The sequence below is a fragment of the Leuresthes tenuis genome, unplaced genomic scaffold (genome assembly GCF_036924035.1).
Source record: "Leuresthes tenuis unplaced genomic scaffold, fLeuTen1.0.hap1 SCAF_10, whole genome shotgun sequence".
NCBI lineage: Eukaryota > Metazoa > Chordata > Actinopteri > Atheriniformes > Atherinopsidae > Leuresthes > Leuresthes tenuis.
Window position 1 is genome coordinate 20,709,698 of NW_027325364.1, and position 22,254 is coordinate 20,731,951.

The 22,254-nt window shown below is 37.9% G+C and overlaps 1 protein-coding gene across 2 annotated transcripts in view; it reads right to left on the reverse strand.

Annotated features, from left to right (window-relative positions):
- The window catches only part of LOC140316729 (CUB and sushi domain-containing protein 3-like), a 241,286-nt gene that overhangs the window by 18,936 nt on the left and 200,096 nt on the right, over positions 1–22,254 (reverse strand). For both annotated transcript variants that reach the window (XM_072394678.1, XM_072394677.1), the window contains 6 exons: positions 21,551–21,727; positions 13,876–14,058; positions 9,321–9,494; positions 4,187–4,360; positions 3,868–3,941; positions 2,409–2,520 (listed from right to left, as the gene is read on the reverse strand). In XM_072394678.1, coding sequence (XP_072250779.1) covers positions 2,409–2,520; positions 3,868–3,941; positions 4,187–4,360; positions 9,321–9,494; positions 13,876–14,058; positions 21,551–21,727 — 894 coding nt within the window. The remainder of the gene's footprint in view (positions 1–2,408; positions 2,521–3,867; positions 3,942–4,186; positions 4,361–9,320; positions 9,495–13,875; positions 14,059–21,550; positions 21,728–22,254) is intronic.

The following is a 22,254-nucleotide window of genomic DNA, read 5'->3' on the forward strand; positions in this document are numbered from 1 at the left end:
CGACATACTGAATCTTTCCATAGTGAGCAGGACGTCAACACTTCGAGGGAATAAGTGGAGCAAGAATGGGCACAGAGCTGTCAAGTGAAGTGTTGACAGGTGTGGTTTCTACACTTTCCCTGTTCTCAGCTATCAAAATGAACATCTTAGGTTATTTAAATCTGAGCACCAAGAATATACCATGAAATTTTTGCTTTTATGAATGTTCTTGTTGTAAAATGTTGTGGTTAACTGCAATAATTTAGATAATTACAACTAATATTAGCAATTATTTTTAAATCAATTTGCCCTGTATAATGAGTATAAACTACACATACATTTAAAACAAATACTTGAATAAATGTGTCTATCAAATTGTGATATAGCACTTTTTCCTTAATGGTTTTAGCTCAACAATCAAACCTTGCCCCTCTTACCCGTGTCAGTGTGAGAGTTGCAGCTGAAGTTATGAGGGTTCAAGAAAGTAAAAGAATGACTGTGGCAAGCTGACAAAGCTATAAACCAGAGAAATAAAACCTAGTTTATTATTTATTTCATAACTTTTGTGTCCTAAAGCTTAAATAGCACGCACACAGCTGTATGGGAAAGTGCTGCATTGCCAGATAATGTATAATAAAAGTTTCTGTCTCCAAGGAAAAAGCTTGCAGCTTAATAATTCAGCGAAGACAGCAAAATAACAAGGAATGATGGGGAAATAGAGACAGAGAAATACAACACCACACACTTCAAAGCCATTTTTACATGTGAACTTCGGAGATGTTCAGGAGAATGTGTGAGCAATTTGATATGGTCTTTTTCCACAGTTATTGTTCACATAAGTACATTACAGCGAGAGGCTTTCTGTTGGAGATGCCCTCTCCCGACTGGCAATGTTAGCAGGGGGGTGCAGGGAAATGGCTGTCTAAAGCGTGCAGGAGACAGCAAGCACTGTAAAAATAATACTTAGAAAAACCCCTGTGTGTTCTTTTTCTTTACAACATCTTGAGAATAGCATGTGAGGCTCTTTATTGTGTTAATACTGCATGTATTTGTACTTATCCCCAATATGTTAGTGTAAGAGGAAAGCAGAGTACAGGTCAACAGCAAAAAAAACTCTCACCAGCTCACACGCAGCCACAAATGTTCCACGTGAAAGCAGCTCTGGATGGTCAGAAGACATGCAGAGAAGTGTTACATGTGCTGCTCCCTCGAGAGTATTCTGTTTAATCACCCTTTCCGTAAATTCAGTGTGCTTACATTCAATAGCATGTATTGATCTTATTTTTTCCTAAATTTGTGGGGCACCAGTGGCCTTACTCTAAAAGTGGCTGGACAGGAAAACGGGCAGAGAGTAAGTAGATCATAATATGCAGCAAAAAGCCACAGGTCAGGACTCAGTTGAACTATTGAGCTCACCACATTTACTTTAATGTTTTGAGAGAGGGAGACTAAACATTAGAACCACATTGGAAGGAAACATAATTCAATTCACCAGTATCACAAACTGCAGCCTTAAAGTTGAACTTAAATTAACGTAAAGTTGAATCATCATGTGTCTGAAACAGTTATTGCACGTTTTAGCTCTCATTGAAGCAGGACTGAGAACAGTGATATTATACTAAACTACATTAGCTCCACTTAGGGCTTCCTAATAAACTGTCTTCTGAAGAAATTGTTGGTCAGTTCTATAAGAAAAAAAAAAAAGAACGTGCATATTCAAGGACTAACAATCTCTCTGAAACTTTCTCTTCTTCCCTTGCAACAAACACACAGGCACACATGAATCTATGGCACAGAGTACATGTGGAAGAGAATGAAGACTGGGTATTACAAGCTGTCTGCTTTCTCAGTATAAATGCCTCCAAGATTTAAGTAGGTAGCAGATCTTTTAGCAGTTATGAAATCAAGATAGGAAAGTTTAATCAAAATACTCTTGTCCTTAAACAACTCGATGGTTTACAATAGTAAAATGCAGTCTTTGGTAGGATTTCAGACGGTAATAGTTAAAAAAGACACTCCACTGAAATGCTGGATCCCCTCATAATTTTGAATTTTGAGAACCACTTATCTGTGAATGGGATAAACTGCAACTCTGGCTGGACGTTGGTCTACAGTTCAGGTAGTTCAAACAGAAAGACTAATCATGGTCAACAATTCACTCTCAGAATGCTGACAGGTTGATTGAGGTTCAAGAAGCAAACCACTGAAAGGTCAGAGGTTATGACAGAATTGAGTGAATGAGAGTATTTGGCATTGATAGAGGCAGAGTGAGAGTGGGAAGTGCTTGTTTGAGAACAAGCATAAAGAAAGTATCTGAACAGCCAGCAATCTGGATAAACAGTGACAAAAAGCCTGAAGGGTTAGTGGAAAAACAAAGACAGGGATAGTGATCTGAAGATACAGCGAGAGAGTAAGAAACAAGCACTCACGAATGCAGGCAGGCTGGATGCCAGTCCAGGTTAGATCTGGCAAACACAACCTTGTAGTGGAGCCCTGGAGTAGATGTCCCTGTTGGCACTGGAAGTCCACTCTGCTGCCCACCTGGACAATAACAGAAAGCACACAAAGTGGAGGGAGTCAATACACTGATGCAAATGCCAATAGGCTCCCAGCATCAAATCTAAAGAGCTTTGAAGAAATACTGCACACTAAAGGGTTCTTTTCTCCTTTTCAAATGATTATCCATAGTGTGTGGAGGCAGATGGGGACTATTCCCGAAGGCAATGGCTCTTAGTTGTGTTCCCGACTGAGGCAAAGATGTTAAAAAGTAAAGTAAATGGCTCTCAGGTAAAAAACAAAAAACAAAAGATGAAGCTAATTGCTTTATGTTATCTTAATAGTTTTTTTTTCAGCTTCTATCACAGTGACACATCATTCATCTATCATTGGGACACATTCCATATCGGATATTCAGCTGAATTCTGCAAAGAAAAGGTGTGCTTTTAACTTATGACACTAAAATAAAAAGGTTCTTAAGTGAAACACTGAACATTCACCAGTGGTCATTACCTGGTTTACATATATGTTCAAACTACAGACAACTGAACAAAAGAAATAGATCTTGATATGCACCTTTTCATCACAAAGATATTTAAAGGAGTAGAGAAACCCTGCTGGTTTTTCTTTCTTGTAATCACATCATAAGAACACGTATGCACTGAAACATCCTTGGACACATGCAACATTGTCAGGAAATGGAACAGCAGGAAATGTTGATTTTACTTTGAAATCCATTCGCAACTGCCCATTTGAAGGAGGGTATTTAAAGTAAATACAGTAGAGCTATGAGCTCTCATACTCATCCACCCCCTGCCTTTCAGACAAAAGCCTGGGAACCTCGAATATCATACATATTTATTCAACTGGCCGAGTACACATCAATCTATATCTACTACACAATGTACATTGAGTTAAATACATGTTAAATACACAGAGAAATCTGTTGGAATCCTATGCATTTTTTTAATACATGGCTTGTAAAGTTACTCATATTATGCTGCTAACAAACTACACCATACATGGATAACATGATAAAAGATTTTTTTAAATTCTAAAACAAAGCTCGGTTTAATCTCTGTGAATGAGAAACACTTTGTAAAAAAGAACACTCATTCCAGTAATCACAAACAACTTGTAGTTCAGAGTCTAGCTAAAGAATGCTTTGACATGTGGAGGGTCCAGGCATTGAACTGCCAACACCGCAGGCTTGAGACGGCTGGAACTCAAGTGGCAGAGATACAGCAATCTCACTCTAAGTTCAACTCAGTGTACCTCCAACTGTCATTTTTCTGGCTCTATTTGCCATACATTTTTTACATAAATTCCCATCAGAACTAAAGTGCATAAAGATATATTTCATAAAATGTTGTATTATAAATGTATTTTTACCTTAAAACCTGTAGTGTAATTCATGAAGCCATGCTCAGGTGTCCCTGGATTTTCACATGTGGTTCTTGTAGGCTCTGAAACAAGAAATTATTGTGGCAAAAAGGAATTGCAGCAGACCAAATATGAGAATAAGACAGAGGGGAAATAAATGATAATGAAAAAGCAATTTCCCTCTGGAGTCCCATGCACCAGCAGACAAGAGGCCCACTTTACTTATTGAATAAATTTTTTTTAAAAAAAGCTTTCCTCCAGGGAACAAAAAACATGTCTAGTTCATCTGTGGACGAGCTGAATTAGCACACAGAGCAATATTCAATACCTATGCATCGAGGCTGAGATCCGCTCCAGGTGCCATCCTCCTGGCACATGCGTGTTGCTGATCCCACCAGCATGTTGGGGCTGCTGCAGCTAAATGTCACCTCAGACTTAAAGATGAAGCTACGTCCTTCTCGCCGTCCTTTGGGAGGCACTCCAGGATCTCCACAGAACTTGGCTGCAGAGGCAAAGTCCAGTGATACTGTTTAGATGGGATCATTAACGCCAACTAATCCAACACAGATGTTTCTGTAAACATAAATACTACATCTGAATTCTATCAATTTATATTACCACTGTTGCCCTATTGATATGCAATTTTTTTTTTTAAATTGTCTTTTTTAGCTTGTTACCCATAGGATCGCCGACTGAATGCAGAGTATCTAATTCAGGACATCATAGGCTCTGTGGGTTTCTGCTGTACCCATGAATGATCAGACACGGGTGCCAACAATGGTTTCAATTATCACTCAAAGCTTTGCAGTCCTTGATAAGCTGTATCCGATTTATTTGATCATAACAACTACTGTCTTTTCTACATGATTTAGACAGTCTTCAAAGACTGAATTTTTCAAAGTGCACTGACATTGCCCTTGTTGTAAAAAAGGGCCCCTGTCTGTTTTTTTTTATTAAATGGGCAGATACATTGACATCCTTGTCTAAGGACGACTTGCTCCTTCTAATCATGTTTTGTTTCCAACAATCAACCTTGCTGATGAGAAGTTATAGTAGGTATGGGAATATTCATCTTAGCAACAAAGAGTGAGTCAGGGAGGTAATGGCTCTCAATCTGAGATCAAAATAATTAGCAAGTAAAATATTGATTTCTCTGACAGGGCCTTGAGGTTAACTCAACTGGAACCATTTGCTACTGGTGTTGCTCTCTGAGCCTGCTTTTCTAATGCGACTCCAGCCTAATTGAAAGCAGATGAAGCCTGATTGAGTATAACTGCTGCAACTTCCATTTATTGCTCATTGACATCTTATCAAACTGACTGGAATAATTAAGGCTGAATTTGTTTGATGGTGAGCAAAGAAAGGTACTTTCCAGTCTCAAAATACGTCCTTTACTATGTTCATTCACCAAACCACTATGACAGCGGTGATAAGTAAAAGCTACTTGTTAACTGTCGGAGGTTCATAAATGCTCAGTGTGTGTGAGAGCAAAGGAGAGGACGACAGTCACAGCATTCAGTCACGCAGCCAGAACACAGCGGGATCAAGCCAATAATGAGGCAGCTGCTTCTCTAGACCTGACATGTGCTGCTGCGAGGAGGTCTGCTGACAGAGATAAGTTCTTGCTTGTGCTCCACCTACAAGTCATGAACTAACGGGGGTCTTCCCACAACCAATCCCTGACATAATAGATAACTGTGAAAAAGGAGATTAGAATCCAGCTCATGCAGGAATAGCTGAATAAAGCCATTACTGCAAATCCTGTTATCTGAGAAACTAATTCTTGTATTCTGAGCCATATTTTTTCTGAGAAAATGTTTCCTTATACTGTTGGTCTCCTCTGAAAACACTGCATTGTGCGTTCCAAGATACCATTCTGACCATGTCTGATATGACAGCAAATAAAAATGCAAATGCCTGGCAAGATCTGAGAACGATTCTTGTCACTTTTCAAATGACGTTGTAAGAGTTAGTATTCAGTTGGTATTTCTTGGAGGGTTGACAATACAGGCCAAACAGGTGACAAGCACACCAGTCATAAGCTTGAACCCACAGGGAAATGATGTACTGTTTAATGGATATATAAGAGAAATGGCCCCAGGCCAAACCAAGCTCAGCATATTTAATGTGCCTCTGTATGCATGTGTATGTACATGTGTAGAAGACGGAGTGAGACGGAGACGAGTCAAACTTTTTTTCTCTCTCACTGCCGCTCTTCTTTTCTTTGATGAATTATCAATGCTTTGAAGTCATCAGTATGCAGAGACCAGATTCAAAGTTGGGATCACAGACTTATCCCTGCAGACATGTGAAACTAGCATTCTCATACTGAATTTAGCTTTTCCCTGTGTGTAGTTATAGGGAGCATGAACATGCATCTTAATCATGTTTGTCTGCAAATGCTCGCAGAAATGATAGATTTTAAGAAAGGTTTTGTTTTTGCAGACTAATTGCATCTGTCATAGTTTTGCTGATCGCTATCTCAACTGAAAGTGCTGAGTTCAAGATGAGATACGATTATTATTTTCTGCTGTGCAATAAACAGCAAGGATCAGCAAGGCGGTGACTTTAAAATCATCCTCCACTAACCGAAACTTAACAAACTCATCAGGTTTATTTTGCAGCTAATGTCTGTTACATAATCTGCTTCTTCATTTAAAACTTTGTTGGAAAATGAGAAATATCTCAAGTCTTCAACATAATGAACTTTCATGTTATGACAATTTCAGTGAGATTATTTTGACCTGCATCTCATGTAAAGATACAAAGATCTTTTTGGCCAATGAGCATTTACAGCTTCCTCGTGACAGATGTTTGCATTTATAAAGTAACAGAGTATGTACAGTTTTGCTCTATTCTATACTGTGAGCACTAAGGACTTACCTCTTTATAATGGCATCATTATTCATAATAACTACCACCTAGGACTGGTTAAGATAGTGCTGTGCTGACATTTTAATGCATAGATAATAGCCTCTTCTACTCCAAATATGATCAGCATTTTCCTTTGTTCCCTGTTTCCATTCTCATTTATTTGCCTCTGCAAAAACTTCAGTGATTCATCACAGTCTTGCTGCCACTTTAAGTATGCAGACCGCAGGGAGCCAAGATCTTTACAGAAAGTTGGGCATTGATCAAAATTATATTTATAGTAAGTGGCTCTCAAGTTGAGTCTATTTCACACGATCATTAGAACATGCATCTATGTCACGAGTAATGGAGCTATTAAGTTTAATTACTTGGTCAAAAACAATTCTCTGCCTGACAGGCTAAACACTATACTGGAGTATGAAGGTTACTTGCTCACTTTGCTGCAAGAGGTTGTTCTGAGGGTGCCGATGTGGAAAAATGATTGTAGTGTGTTGAGGGATGTCACTGCTCATCATAATGGCAGTGGACAGCGTCTAGACATGGTACATTTACCATGTCGAACCTTATCCATTTTATGACCAGATGGCCGGTTTTACCCATAATAGCAGAGTACAGATACCAGGGCACTTTGGCGTAAACAAGAATTCGGTCATTTAGCTTTGCTAAAGCACAAATCATATCTGGTTCTCACAAACTAGTATGAAGCAAAGTATAGTGCTAATCAGAGAGCACTCTGCCCATTGACTGACATGAAATAAAAGAAACAACCACCATGTGGACATTTAGAGTAGCAGAAGGTATTGTGCCTCTAACCTGCATAGTAACAAACACAAGCAGTTTGTCACCTACATTGCAGATGCAGAAGTACCCACACAGGGCTGTGTTCGCTTGACTAACCACAGCGACATGTATCAAACTCTGTCACATTCAGAAAGTTTTTGGTTTCTTGTGATTTAGCAAGTGGTACTGAAATACTTATATATATTAAATAAGCATCTAAATAAGCAATTGCATAGCATCTTGTTTCTCTCCAGTTCATGAACTCTTTCCTTCAGCAAGAAATGCACTGTAGTTACTGTATGTATCATTAATGACCGCAGCTAATGAAACCCATAACTCATGGAAGAGATTGCTTGCACAAGAGGTCTGTCTTAAACTAGAACCAACAACAAAAAAACTGCTTGCAATCACCAGTTTTTGTGTTGTGACACCCCAGTGAGAAAGAACCAAATTAAACAAAACAAACCACTTCTTTTAGCACTTGGAATGTTGTGCATGGCTGTTTCAATCATCTGTTTTAACTCACTGAGTACAGACATTCAAGGAAGTTCTAACAAGCATTCAGAGAGAAACAAACATGTGTAACTACTTTACCCCTCTTAATTTTTTATTTGTGTGTGACACTTATTATGCAAAAGTGACTCGGATGACAGCAAGACACCATTTGAGCAATCATGCATAGCAGAGGTTATTAGTATGCTTACAAAGGTGACTGAGAGGGTCTTAAATGTTGTAAGTGGCATAAGAGAATTCACTTGTGGCTCCATTGGGATGATCATCTTCAACATCAACACAGCAGCTTTGACCTGAGACTAGAGGTCAGTTCACTTTTCATTTAATCAACATGTAAATTAGAGGTTCCATTTAATGTACTAATGATGAAATATTAATTTTCATTCATTATGAACAGGTGGAACTTCATGTCCTTTTCCACCTCAACATTTTTCACAATTCAATTAAACACAAAGCCATTTTTCAGCTTTTATGAGAACCTAATAAGATACATAACACACTGAAGAAAAAAAGAAAACCCAGATATGCTTTCAGTATAATCAATAGCATCCAAGAAAGGACTTTGATGTTACAACAAGCGGCAACATAAATAATCTCCATTTTGCATCTTGGTCTGTTGTATTCTGTTTGTATAATAACTGAACTTTTCAGCTCATGCTCTGATGTTAAAGTCAATTTCTTATTCATGAAGTTCATAAATTTAACTGACTTGAAATAACCGTCTAATATTGCAAGCCACTAATTGGCGTTTGGGGGTTTGTCTTGGAAAACAAAAGTTAATAGTCAAGCAATGAATGTCTGAGACAAATTGTAAAAGAAAGTGCAGGTGCTGCATATTGATGTCAAGGGACCTTTGAGATATTAACTTTTATGTCACTACTTTCCCAAAGAAAAATGGAGAATATTATAACTTTGACAAACTTGTCTTATCACTTATTCTTTCATGTTTTCACAGTTTCATACAAAGAGGAAAACTAGATAATGTTACAGTCAAACACGAGAGGAGAGGCGGAAGATTTAATCTTTCTTTCCCCAATGATGAATTCATAAGAGATCACGATCAATAGACAAAGGTAGCAGGGTGCCAGGCTTTAGTTACGAGTCCAACATTTCATATGAAAAAGCGTATCAAGAGAAAAACTCAAAAAAAGCTCAATTAAGCTCTTCGTGCAAATAGCCATGCCTCATAAGACATTTCACAGACTTTATTGGTCTAAACATCAAGAAAGACTACTACAATTACAGCACTATCATAATTATCATGATGGTAAGTACAAAGGTAAGAAATGGTGACTCACGCAAGCACTGAGGCAGGTCGCCGCTCCATGTCCCATTTCCTGTGCAGGTAAGCACTGCAGGGAAGGACAGCTCATAGCCAGGTAGACAGAGGTAGCTCACACTGGTGCCCCATTCCAAGGCTGAGCCCTCCAAGAGGCCATTGGGAATTGAGGGCGGTGTAGGGCATGTCACCACTGTAGAGATAGCGAGGACATACAAAACAGGCTTAGACATGTTTGACAATGCTTAAAAGGATTTGGAAGTTGAGAGCAAAACAAAAACAGCCAGCAAAACCTGAAAACACAGGCCTTTCTCTCCAATGTGAACGATTTGGAACTGAGAGTGAAATTTACATTATAGATGATTCTTGTACACTGGCTATAGATTCTTGTCAGAGAGCAATGGTCAAATAGTTCTTCTTCTAGTTGGAAAAAAAAAAAAAGAAGAAGAAGAAAAGGTGAGTGGTCTTGAAAATATTGAGGGCACAAACTCAAAAGCTCAGAAAATTCTTCAGAAACTTCAGATTCTTTCTACTATTCTGGACAAATAAGAACTTCAACAGGTTAGCCGAGGATTAAAAATGGTACAGTTTATCAATTAAAGTCCTGATTTCATTACTATTACAGATTAGAAAAATGTTGTTGGTGATTAAGATAAAAGGGAACAGAGGGGTACAAATGTGCTGAACATAGGAATACATTTTCTGTTCTTGCAGGTTTAATCTTAGACCACTTTTACATAAAACACTAAAGAACATGATTTGTCACATCGAATAATGTTACTATTTTATAGATATTAAGAAGCAACAGAAAGCAGCACAAAATGATCTCCATTGCACAGAGCGTAGGTTGAGTCTGAGTAAAAACTAGATCTTAAGCAGTGTTTTAACTGTGAGGGATTTTTCTACAGTTTCTGCTTGGAGTACACTGAATAGTATCTATGAAAAATGAAGGGACATCTTATGACTGTGTTAGCCAAAAACTTAAAAAATCTAAATGAATGCATAAATAATAAAGCTCAGAGTTTGTTCTGACACACTTGGAGATGGATCTGTGGGATGCAGATAGAATATGGGCTTAAGGGACGAGAAAAGATTACAGGAATTCTTTGTTAACCGTTACTGTCCTCCCTCAACATCCAGATTTCCTCAAACTGTTTCTTTCAGGCATACTTACTTCAGGTGAAATGCCTAAAAAGACAAATCAAGGTAAATCAAAGTCAAGCTGTCTCATTAAGCTTTCAAAGTAAGGTTTAGTCTGATGGTAGAACAAAAGTTTCAAACAAAAACATAGACAGATAGATAGATGTCAGCACAGGTCATGGTTGCTTACACCGGCAGCATTAGTAGGCATCATTCGGACATGAATCTATTTAAAGTAACTAGTTAGTGTAACAGAGTGCAGTGCAAGTACATGCAATATGTGGTCCCAATGATTTTTAAGCCAAACCAAGATTACAGCTGGATATTTTTTGGTCCTTGGTTAAAGAATCAAAACATAATAAATGACTCGGGTTGAACTGACAACAGGTTTTATCTTATGTCAGCTTCTGATCTTGAGAATGACTTGATTCTTCATTTAGTTAAAGTGCAAAATTACATCAAGACTTCTGATTGTTTAAAGCTATTGGTACACTACATCATGGTTGAAATCTAAAAATGAGTAATCTCCATGTTCTGATTATGACTGAATACAAAGGTAGCACACATGGACAACTTTCTTGACACACTTCTTTGTTTATTCGCTTTTCTACGCAATGACTTACAATAAATGTAGAACAGGCCACAGTAGGATGTTCACAGATTTTCTCCAAGGAGGAACCGTCTTTTGTTCTTGTTTGGCAGCGAATCCAAAGCAATTCATATGGACATTTTGCAGCTGTATACTGTATATATGCTCAGAGGTGTGATGTATTTGGAAAGATATTCAGGCCATGAAGAATAAAAATGAAAAAGCAAAACCACTCTGATGTCCCAATCATTTCTGCGTTATTTTGTCAGTTACTGTAATCTGCTTTCTTGAGTTTATAAGGAGAAAAAAGTTAAATACATTTTCTTGAAAGTTAATGAATTAATGTTGACACTTTGGGATCAACCATAATGCTGCTCTTGAATCCCAAAAAAGAAGGTTCTTCACTTGAACACACACTGAACTAAAATGCCCGACTGGCCACTGCACAGTAGTATGTGTAAAGTATCCTGCAATAAATATGTGTCAAAGCAACAAGGAAGAGGAAAGTGACAGCAAGAAAATGTGCAAGCACACGTGTGCAAAGTAGGCAATTTACACTGATTAGAAGAGTAGGCTTTCTAATCCCATATGCAGAAATTACTTGAAAACATGAGAAAAACCTCAGGCATGGGTGGCAGGCAGAACTGAATAGGAAGCAAAGAGTGGCCCCATTTTTCCTAAGTAGTTCTAAGCAGCATTAGTGCCTCTTAGCTGAACATGCCAAACCTGGGATTCAAACTGAATCCTTGCTGGGTGAGGCTTAGGATGCGTCATCTACAGTATTTGTATATGCACATCACACGTGAACGCCGTGGCTAGAACTGACATTCACACATTATGTGCAAAATTATGCACGGAGTAAGCACATGTAAAACCTCTTTGTTTCTTCTCCATGTGTCTTTTTCTGCTTTTATATCTTACCTCCCTCTCCATCTCTCTTTACCCCTCCTCCTTGCCCACATCCCCATGGCACATTATCTAAATCTGTGACAAGATGACAGATGCAATGCTTCGCATCAGAATTAAACAACTCACCCCGCTTGAACTGCTCCACCTTCAACTTAAAACCAATCAGGAAAGAACAAAAAGTCAACCCACTTAATGGAATAGGCACCATCTTCAGTTACAGACTGAAAAAAACAAAGATGTTTTCTCTGTCCTTTTCTAATTTGTTACATATTTCAGTGGTTAGAGATGATTTAAAAAAGCCAAGATTAACAATGTGGTTTACTACTACTTGTTCTTAACAGTCTTTGAAGGAGACCAAAGGAGAGGAAGAAAGTCTTGGCAAGGAGGAACTAGAACACATCTGTATTCTATCATAATACCCCATCGACACTGAGAAATGGCAAAATTAATATTGAGCACCTACTTAGCAATCAAACTCCTCTCTCCTGCTTTTCTTTTATTCATTTACCCCATGAGAGAAATAAGTACTACTGGACGAGTGGGAGTGTGAGAGGTGGCGGAAGGACCCTGTGGGTCATCTATTATTGCATACAGGTCAACATGAGCTGACAGCACTCAGGCTGCAGCTGATGTGAGGGACTCTGTGAATGTGTATCCACGGGGGAGACATGCCTATAGCTGCAAGGACTCATGTGATTCTATGAATACATGGTGGTGTACATGACAAAGAAGCCTAAACTCTTGAGATTTACTGCTCTTCATGCAACTGCCGTACAAATTAGTAGAAGGACAGACAGCTGCATGTGCCTTCAGATAGTGGAGCATGGAATTGCATGTTTGCACACGTGTCTACAATCTTGGCCTCTCATTTTCCCCATTTAAATAGATATAACAACTGGGAAACAATCAACTCGTTCAACAGCTTCAGCATTCAATGGAACAGGCCTTGAGAATAATGAGAAAGAGAGTGTTGCTAATCGGTTCAAGTTTTGATGGTCTAAACTCCTTGTGCACAAAGTTGCACAGGGAAAGAAATATGTGGCTCAAAAATGCTACCTGGGATATATTTAGACAAAAATAAATATATAAGAAAATAAGATCAAAAGAGATTGTGTTTTCCTTGATGATCAATTCCACTGTAAGAAATTGTTTGTGGGCATTTGTTTTTCAACAACTCCCAGCCCTTCTGGATTTTGCCTGTGTACATTCCTCCAACAGGTGGTTGGGTTTATGTCAGTCTCTCACACTATGCCTCTTTTTCTCAAATTCAATTTGTCCTTTGCCATTTCTCAAGAGGCAAACATAATAACAGCTTGCTTCAATGTAACTGACACAGCAGCCTGGGAGCAGTTTCTTAGCAACAGTGAGACACTATGTGTGTTGTAGAATTTTCCCTCTCCTGGTGTACATCTGAACTGTTAGCTACACAAGTTAATCTTCCCTACAATACCACGGTGTCAACAGCAGAAATGCTAATCTATACCTCTACTTAAGGATCATAAATTATAGTCTGAAGTACCACTGATGGGCTCACAATTAAGCTCCGTTTCTGGAATTTTTCAACAAATTGTTGTAATGTAGAGATCACATGTATGTGATGTTTGTATTCTTGTGCAAGTGTGCACACAAATACATGCTGATCATATTGAAATATGAATATGTGTCTTTCAGTTTTGCAAGCATCCAGACTAATGTGTCATTGTCACTTGCATTAAGCGTACAGCATGACACTATCAGACCATACAGGAAGTCCTGTGTCACCTTCCTTGGTAATCTCATTAAATCTCAGGGAGTAAGGAGAAAGCTCTTTATACTGTATGTGACAAAGTGTTAGCATGCCAAGGTGTTACAGCAGTGTTTGATCACTATCAAAGTTGACTGTATACTGCAGTGTGAGTATGATACAGATTCAAATGTACATTTTGTGGGTATTTACCTTGGCATACTGGCATCGTTCCACTCCAGGTTCCATTGTTGGTGCAGATTCTTGTGACAGTGTAGTCTCTTCCTATCATCACAAAGCCTGGCTGGCACATGAAAGTCACGTTCTGGCCCACTGTGATGTCCTCACCGAATCGAAGTCCGTTTGCTGGAATACCTGGGTCGCCACAGGTGATCACTGCCATTGCAGGTCAGAGATATAGAACTTATATCAGAAAACATGCTGAATGCTGTGTGAACTGCTTTATGAATTATAATGCACATAAAAAGGAAAACAACTATTATTCAGAATTCTGGTTCGAGTTCACCTGTGGTATTTTAGTAGGTATATGTGTGTTGCTCTGCGCTGCTATCAACATAATGCATAGGACTTCATCAGCACAGTTGTTGCCAAGCTACAGACACAATACTTCAATGCATTACGAGCAATTTCTGGAGATTTAAACCCTGCCTATCCCTCTCCAAAAGTCTATCAACTGCCATATCTATTCATTTACTGCAACTGTGCAATTTCTTTTAACAGTGTTTGACATGATTTAACCTTACACTTACGTGTGCTGAGAAAGAGTTGTAAGGGCTTATTAAGTGAGCTTTCGCTCCTAGCTTTTTCATTTTAGCCCTCTCTTTCAACTATGTTGTTGGCTTTCTGATTTTGCAGTCGCTCCCTTGTACCACTGCAACAAAATGCACATGCACTTGCTATTTTTGTTCAAGTGCTATGGGCAAAAATAGTGGGTAGAGCTTGTGATGATTGATAATTATCCTTTCGGGCTTAACAATTATCCTATTATCCACACACAGAATTAGTTTCAAATGAGTGGAACAGCTGTGTTACATAGAGTTATGATTGATAAAAACTGTTCACCACAGAGAACATTTGAATATAAAATAATCTAACTGTACTTATATCTGCTATTTTTCACCAGCAATGCATATCATTACAGTGGTGAATGTGAGAATTGAGGTACTTTATAAAGCAAGAAACTCAACTTTGAAAGTTTGCAAATGATTAGGTGGTTATTATGTGGTGATGGTAACTGCTAATTGCTGCTCTATTGATCGTCAACTCCATGGTTGAACTGATTCTGAGCAGCTGTGAATTACTTTAATAGAGATGTTGCTGTTTCAACATCTAGTTAAATAGCACTGCACTGCTCTGGGGAGGGCCTTTTAATGTATGCATATTTGACAGGTCATCATTTAGCTGTTGGACAAGAGAGAACATGAATTAATTGACACAAATGGGGCATTACTCAGGAATGACTATTACAGGAAATAAAGATCTTCTAGATTTTTCACCTTAAAAACTTCTGAGCACTTTCAAATTTTGTTCCACACAGTGTATATTTCAGCAGGGCATGTACAAAGAAGCTTATCAAGAAGATTTATGCTGTAAATTTATGCTATATTTCTAACTTGTAGATGACAGTGATGTCAATATCCAGCTTTGTAATTATAATTGAGAAACAGAGTTTTCTAAAAGGCTCTGGCATATCCAACTTGTCCATTATTACCATGTAGAATGGATAAACATACACACCTCAGTCAGAAAATGCTTAAAACTCACCACATAACAAGATCTAATGTTTTCCATTGAATTGAAAATACTCACAGGGTTTAGTAATTGCAGCTTTGTAATGTGTGGAATCCTCCCTGACAGAGCTTAAAACTAACTAGACTGTCTGTATTGTGGACAAGTTGAGTCTAAGTGTGGCATTTTTTAACTGTTGCTATGTGGTTAAAGGAGCACTCAGGACAAGGCAAGTCATATAAATTTTGAAGTGTATCGAGATACTCTCTGCTCAGACTCAGCCAAATGGAGCTAAGTTTAATAAAAAGCACTTCACTAGACAGATCACACAAAACAGACCAGATCAAGAAGTTGAATATGCTAAAAGGCTTAGTCATTCACCTGATCTCAACCTGACAGAGTCTTTACAAGCAGAAGATAAAACTAAAGGCAGAAAGACTCGTGAAAAACATCAACTGAACACAGCTGCAGTAAAGGCATGACGGGGCATCATACAGGAAAAAAATCCCTTCCGTGATTATGTTCACTTATCCAAGACTTTAAGCAGTTATTACCTACTAAGGATTAGATAAAGAATATTAAAAATGAAATGATGAGAATTTGAATTTTAACAGTACTGTATATTTGAACTGCTGAAAAAGAGTGCATGTTAAAGAGTTGTCATTTCTAACAGCTTCCTCCAATTTGGGTGTGAATACCAAAACATTAAGGTTGAGAATAGGGACATTAAACCCATACTCATAACATACCTTGAACATGTTTTGTTAAATAGTAACAAAAATAAATGTACGTAATAGACCATCTGTCTGCACACTAGCACATGCTGGGCAATAAAAATAACTATTTAGGACATCTAACATGATGCAATGTGAAAGTAAGACTTGTCCAGGGCTGATGATTTAAGTGTAGCTATGACAAAGCACTCCAAGGATTACGCATAAAGCATCTTCTGTACTGCAATCACCAAGTGGTTTTTCCATACCCATTTTCTGAAATACATGTGGCTAATTTGTCTGATTAAAGTGGGCAGTCAGTTGAAATAATTGTAATGTTGCTTGATATCTTTTTACATGCCAACTTTTGGCTTCTTGTCATATCACAATTTCTCTGAAGTAAACAGATGGCTGAGTGTTGGCTGACTCCACCATCAGGTCGTAACCGGGTGCCATCTCTGATGAAATTACAGTCTCCAGTCTTTTGATTGCTTTTCATCGTCCTTGTTTCATCTCACAGGCCCTAATTTGTGCATACTTATTAGAAAATCTTTCTTGATTTATTCACCTTAATGTTAGAAGCCAGAATGATGCATATGGCTGTCTCTACCAACACCTCTTCACTTATATCATTTTCTGTTTGTTTATTTTCAGTTGCTGCCAAGGACTTCAACACTTGGACTTGTTTATGACTGCTGGGTGAAACTAACTTTGTGTCCAGAAATTATTAATTTGGCAAAGATGAGGCCGTGCACAGAAGAAAAAGTGTCAATAAATGCAATTCTGGGTGGATGGCTGCGAGTTGTTGCTTTCTCCTCTAATGAATATTATTTTACACATACACATTTTTTTCCATTTGCACATCACCATTACATGAACAGTTAAGAAGTGATAATTCTTAACTGAAGATAAAAGTTAATTGTAGAAAATTAGCAGCATATGTTTGCCTGTCATGTCCTGTGATGATAGTTTTAGTTGTTTTTGTTTGTATCTTTCAAGTAGCACATCCCCCAGAAAGGTTCCTATAATATATGTCATAAGAATAAATTGCTGTGCAAATGGCCATTATCTGATTCTTGATACACAGTCATTCATAAGATGCCTGCAGTGCACAAAGAATCTAACCTGTTAGCCATAGCCATTTTCCTTTTGACTGGACAGGTATCCTGAGCATTAGATTACCTTTTTGGACCATCATCTCAAACAAATCATACATGAGGATTTTTTTCATTTTTGTGATTATCAACAAGACAAAAGGGCCACATTTACCCAGTAAATGAATACTGGATAAACAGTGCTAAGTTAGTTCTGGAAAAGCATTCATACACTTATTTTTGCCAATGTTCTTGCTGCGTGTGTATTTGTGGGGATACAGAAGTGCTGTTGGAGTGCATAATTTGGTTAGGGGGATAACCTTTTTAAATCAAAATGCGATTATTTACCAACAAATAAAAGCTTGTCTAAACCCATTTCCCAGCTAACATGGCTGTGATAGCTGCTGCTGCTGCAGGATAACACCTGGCAGGGGGGAGAGAATTTTGTCCATTGACATCTAAATGCCAGAGGAAGACATCATCAGGACAGGAGATCCAAAAATCTTACGTACAGCTAATAACATGCACACTTGTACCATCAATACATTCATTCATTTATGAGAATAGGTCCAAAGGACATGAAAGAAAAAGGAGTAGTCATGCAATACTTGCTGCATCACATTTCTCCGAACTTTTCATTTTTTTGGCCCGTGGTTCTTTTCCATGTAATGTGGCTTTTGTAGTTTTACAGATGGCATTTTAACTGCCTTGCTCCTGAGGTAACTACTGGGGGTCACTAAGAAGACTATGGCAGGTGTATCAATTAACAAAGTGTTCATTTTCCAGAATAGCAGCATTTTGCAGAGAGACCGAAGAGTGTGGTTATGTTAGGCTATGAGGTAAGTTCAAAATGTCTTTCTTAATCAGAGCTAAAACAGCCCACTGTAAACACAACATGTGGCCAAAAACAAAAGAATGTCTGAAGATGACAATGCCAGGATCCTTGGAGCTAGAATTGTGAATGAGTGATTCACAGAGCATGAGACATCATTGGATTGGCCACAAGAGTCAGGACCTTAAACCGACTGACAATCTTCGGGATATTAATAAGATTATTCAAACGATGGCACAGCGAATATGTGCCGCAGTTAAAGCTAAAGAGGGTCCAACAAAATATGAGAGTACATGGCTTTTTTGCTATTGGCCAGGCACAGTATTTAGAATTTAAATCATAAGCAAAACTGGCAACACTCATCTGTACTTGTTCTGGATTGTTACCCTTCATTAATTTACCTGGGCCATTAAAAGGTTACAGTCAACCACAACATTGGTTTTAATCTGACACTAATATATTGGTGCTTATTTTTGGAGGCATGAACAAACATAACAAAAATCTATCGTTATCTAAATTTATTCTGAGGATAATTGGACCAAATTAAAAAGTAGTCCATTCATGAGTTGGGATTACATAGGCATAAGTGTAAAAAAATAATAACCACAAAATCAACCTGAGCCACTCCAGTGAGTACATAAGACACTCCTGGCCAGGTGATTATCATTGGTTTGCAATGTTTTCTGCCTAAAGTATTTTCACTCAGCTGACCTACTCTCCCTGCTTTATGTAAACTTACACCAGGGAATGCATCACTGTTTGCATTAGTCTCATACTAAATCTACAGTTAATTTCCATTCTGAGCCACTACAATGATACATTATCTTTAATTAAGCATGGTATGTCTCTCCAAACATAAGTCAGAAGCAGCTGATATGAATAAAAGACATCTCATAAAGAATTCAGTAGGTATCAAATACAACCATCTCACGAGGAGGTGGAAAAGTGGAGTTAGTAAAAAATAGAAGGATGGAGACAGGAAAAAAACCCACAATGTGCAAGGGTGTGTAAATGTAAATGCTTACAAGTGCCTATCTTTCTTGAGGAATGAAAAATTCAGTCAACACAGGCAGGAAAGCTGCGGGCAATTCACTTGAATGACTTAACTAAACCAAATAACTTTTTTAATCCAGCATCCTACCATGCTCCCAAGAAAACAAATCACGAGGGTAAAGGTTACTCATCGGAGGGTTAGTTTTACATGTTTTAGGGATGTTATTGATATATGATGCTGTACTAAGAAGAGCCATTAGCTTTTTCTGCCAAAGCATTGTCATAGTTTAAGCTCCACCAGAGGAAAGGATTTAAAGTGTTTCCATTTTATTTGGGCTTCCCATTTAATTGTCTGGCATGAAAGGATAGCAATCTGAAACATCTGACAATTTTAGAGATCACTCTTGAATTCTTCTGCTTTTAAATGTACCAATCTGTGTTTTAATCATATCATTCACATCAGTCTACCCTGCTAAGGAACTTAAATGCCACGTATAAATTAGGCGATGAAAGCATTACTAAGAGCAGTGAAGAATGTGATAAACAGTGGACATAAATCAGCAAAGCTACCAGGTATTATAAGGTAAATAGCGTCCCTGAAAAATCTAGGTTTACAGTTGCTTCAATTATCATAAATTGTACTGAGCAAGGCTATCTTCTCATGAATGTGAACTAATTTACAAATTCCCTCACATGCTATATTAATGTCATTTATCAGTTACGTTACTTTGATCTGGTAAACTACATGATCGTTTTCTCAAACTGTAAAAAGAATCGCCTCCTTAATGAAGGAACAGTAAGTTAACAAGTGTTGATGTCCCTGAAATGACCACTAAACTTTAGAGTAAAGTGATAGTCTAAAGGAGAATACGTTTGGTGATGAGCAGGCACTAACGTGAGGGAAAGAGGAGAGAAAGCTCCTCTGGCTTTCTGCAGGTCTGGTCATTATTATTCAGTCCAATTTCCAATCTTTTTCTCTTTTCCCTGCTTCCCTGTGCATATCTCTCCAGAGACCCATTTTACTCCAAAATTGAAAATTATGCCCATACCATTTATCTTTTCTTGTGATTCAATAATAGGCAAAAGCAATAAGGAAAAAGAGAATGAGGTGATTTTCAGAGAAAAGAACAATGTGTAATTTTCTTTGACAGTCATCCTGGAGCAAATTGAATATAGATTGGCATAGTTTTTAATTACTGACAGGCTCATTTGCTGAGATCCAGACAATAAAAACTGACTGGCAGTTTTGACGCTTTGTAGGGAGAGAATGCTCAGAGATTTATGTATTCTTAAATGTTTATTGTCTAATTGAGCTCAGTTGTTTATCACTCAGAATGCCTCATTTTGAGAAAATGTGGAGGAACCAGATCTTTAAAGAGGTTTAAGTTTGTTCAAGTTGGATTTGATTGAGCAGCTTCATACAAAGAAAAAGAACAGCAGTTAATTCAGTCTTTTATACTAACAATATAGTAATATTCATTGTAAATGTGATCCTGCTCACTAACCTTACATTTCCTGTTTTTTTAACACATCATGTTCTTTTGTTTCTACTTCATGAATGACACATCCTGCAGCTGCCAGATTAGATTTGAAAATATAACTGAGCTAAGTGTCACTCTGTTGTGTTTAACTTTTCACATCAGTGGTACAATCAGGACTGAACATATCTACATAATCCTTCCACATTTTTAAAAAAGTGATGACACAAAGATCTGCCCTTCTTTTGCTTTCATAACATGAACGCTGTGCAACAGAAAAGTAAATTCTACAGGATCAGGAAAAGGGTTGCAAAATTCCAGAAATTTGAGAGTTGCAGAGTTGGAAACGTTCCGCTGGAATTTATGGGAAATAATGAGAATAAACTGAAAATGTTCCAAATTGAAGGCGAAGAGCTTAAATATAGTTGGTAAAAAATATCTTGGCGCAAAATCTAGGCTAAAACAATCATGCAAATACAGTTGAGTGTCTATACTATTCATCAATCACAGGAACATAGCATAATACTTATTGCAGAGATATGGAGGCCAAACCTCCTACATGCATAGTGCTTTCCCCCATCACATGCACAGATGATTTTTAGAATTCTGAACAGCACAGACAGACTATAGAAGCCATTTGAGCCCAAAGACTAGGTTTTGATGATATTATGAAGTAGATAGATTTTAACTATGGTGTCAAAAGTTTAACTAGCACCTATTAAATCTAAATGTATTCATACAGTAACTAGCTAACTGGTAAACCTGCGAAATGTAAGACAGTTAGCACCATTTCCGTATGGTTATTTAAGAGATATATGCCATCTGATATGTGGAGGCATTTCACACTCACTAATATTCATGGAAAGCCTTTGTTTATGTGTCATTAATCCAATTTGAAATTTCCAAAATTACTCAAGTTTCCTGTGGAAAGTTTCTAGAAATTGACTGGGAATTTTCCGCCCCTTTGCATCCTGTGTCAGAAGCCACGATTCCAAATTCCTGTCAAGCCTCTGTGAAAGCAACACTCACTTGTGCAGTTTGGTGCTGTGCCAGACCATGTGCCATTTGCCAGACACTGGCGTGTAGGCGAACCGACGAGGAGATAGCCTTCCATGCAAGAATACACGATGGAGTGAGAAAAAGTTGTGTCGTCCACTCGGGAAATGCGGGCATGAGCAGGGGTACCTGGGTTCCCACACTGCACAGCTGCAATACAGAATACAGAGAAAAGAGAGGATGTGAAGGTCAGAGGTGTAAAATAGTAATGAATTTTCCATATCGGTAATTCACAATCCCTTAGGTTGAAACCCTTAAGGTGCTTCAAGATGACTTCTGAAGGTGCCAAGGTAATTTAACCGCTGTGAAACTATATATTCCTCCCATTTTATGCAAACATTAATATTCATCGAGGATATAATTGCCATTTCCCTTTGACCTGTTAAACATTTGTGTTTTTATTTTTTTTCCTAATTACTACTCAGGTAGAACAGCCTGCAAAAAAAAAGAAAACAGGCAAAAATCACAGACGTTCGTTGGAGTCTCCATTAGGAGACATGATGTTGCATCAGTTTTCTTTTAGGTAAGCTGTGAAACAAACCAGTAAGGAATCACTAATCTGTACAGCATCACAGCTAAATTTAAAGAGGTTAATGAGTAGATTACATTTAGCAAGACACATCTAGTGCTGTCCAAAAAAATAAAATGATTTCAAAGCTATGATGTGAAGACTCAGG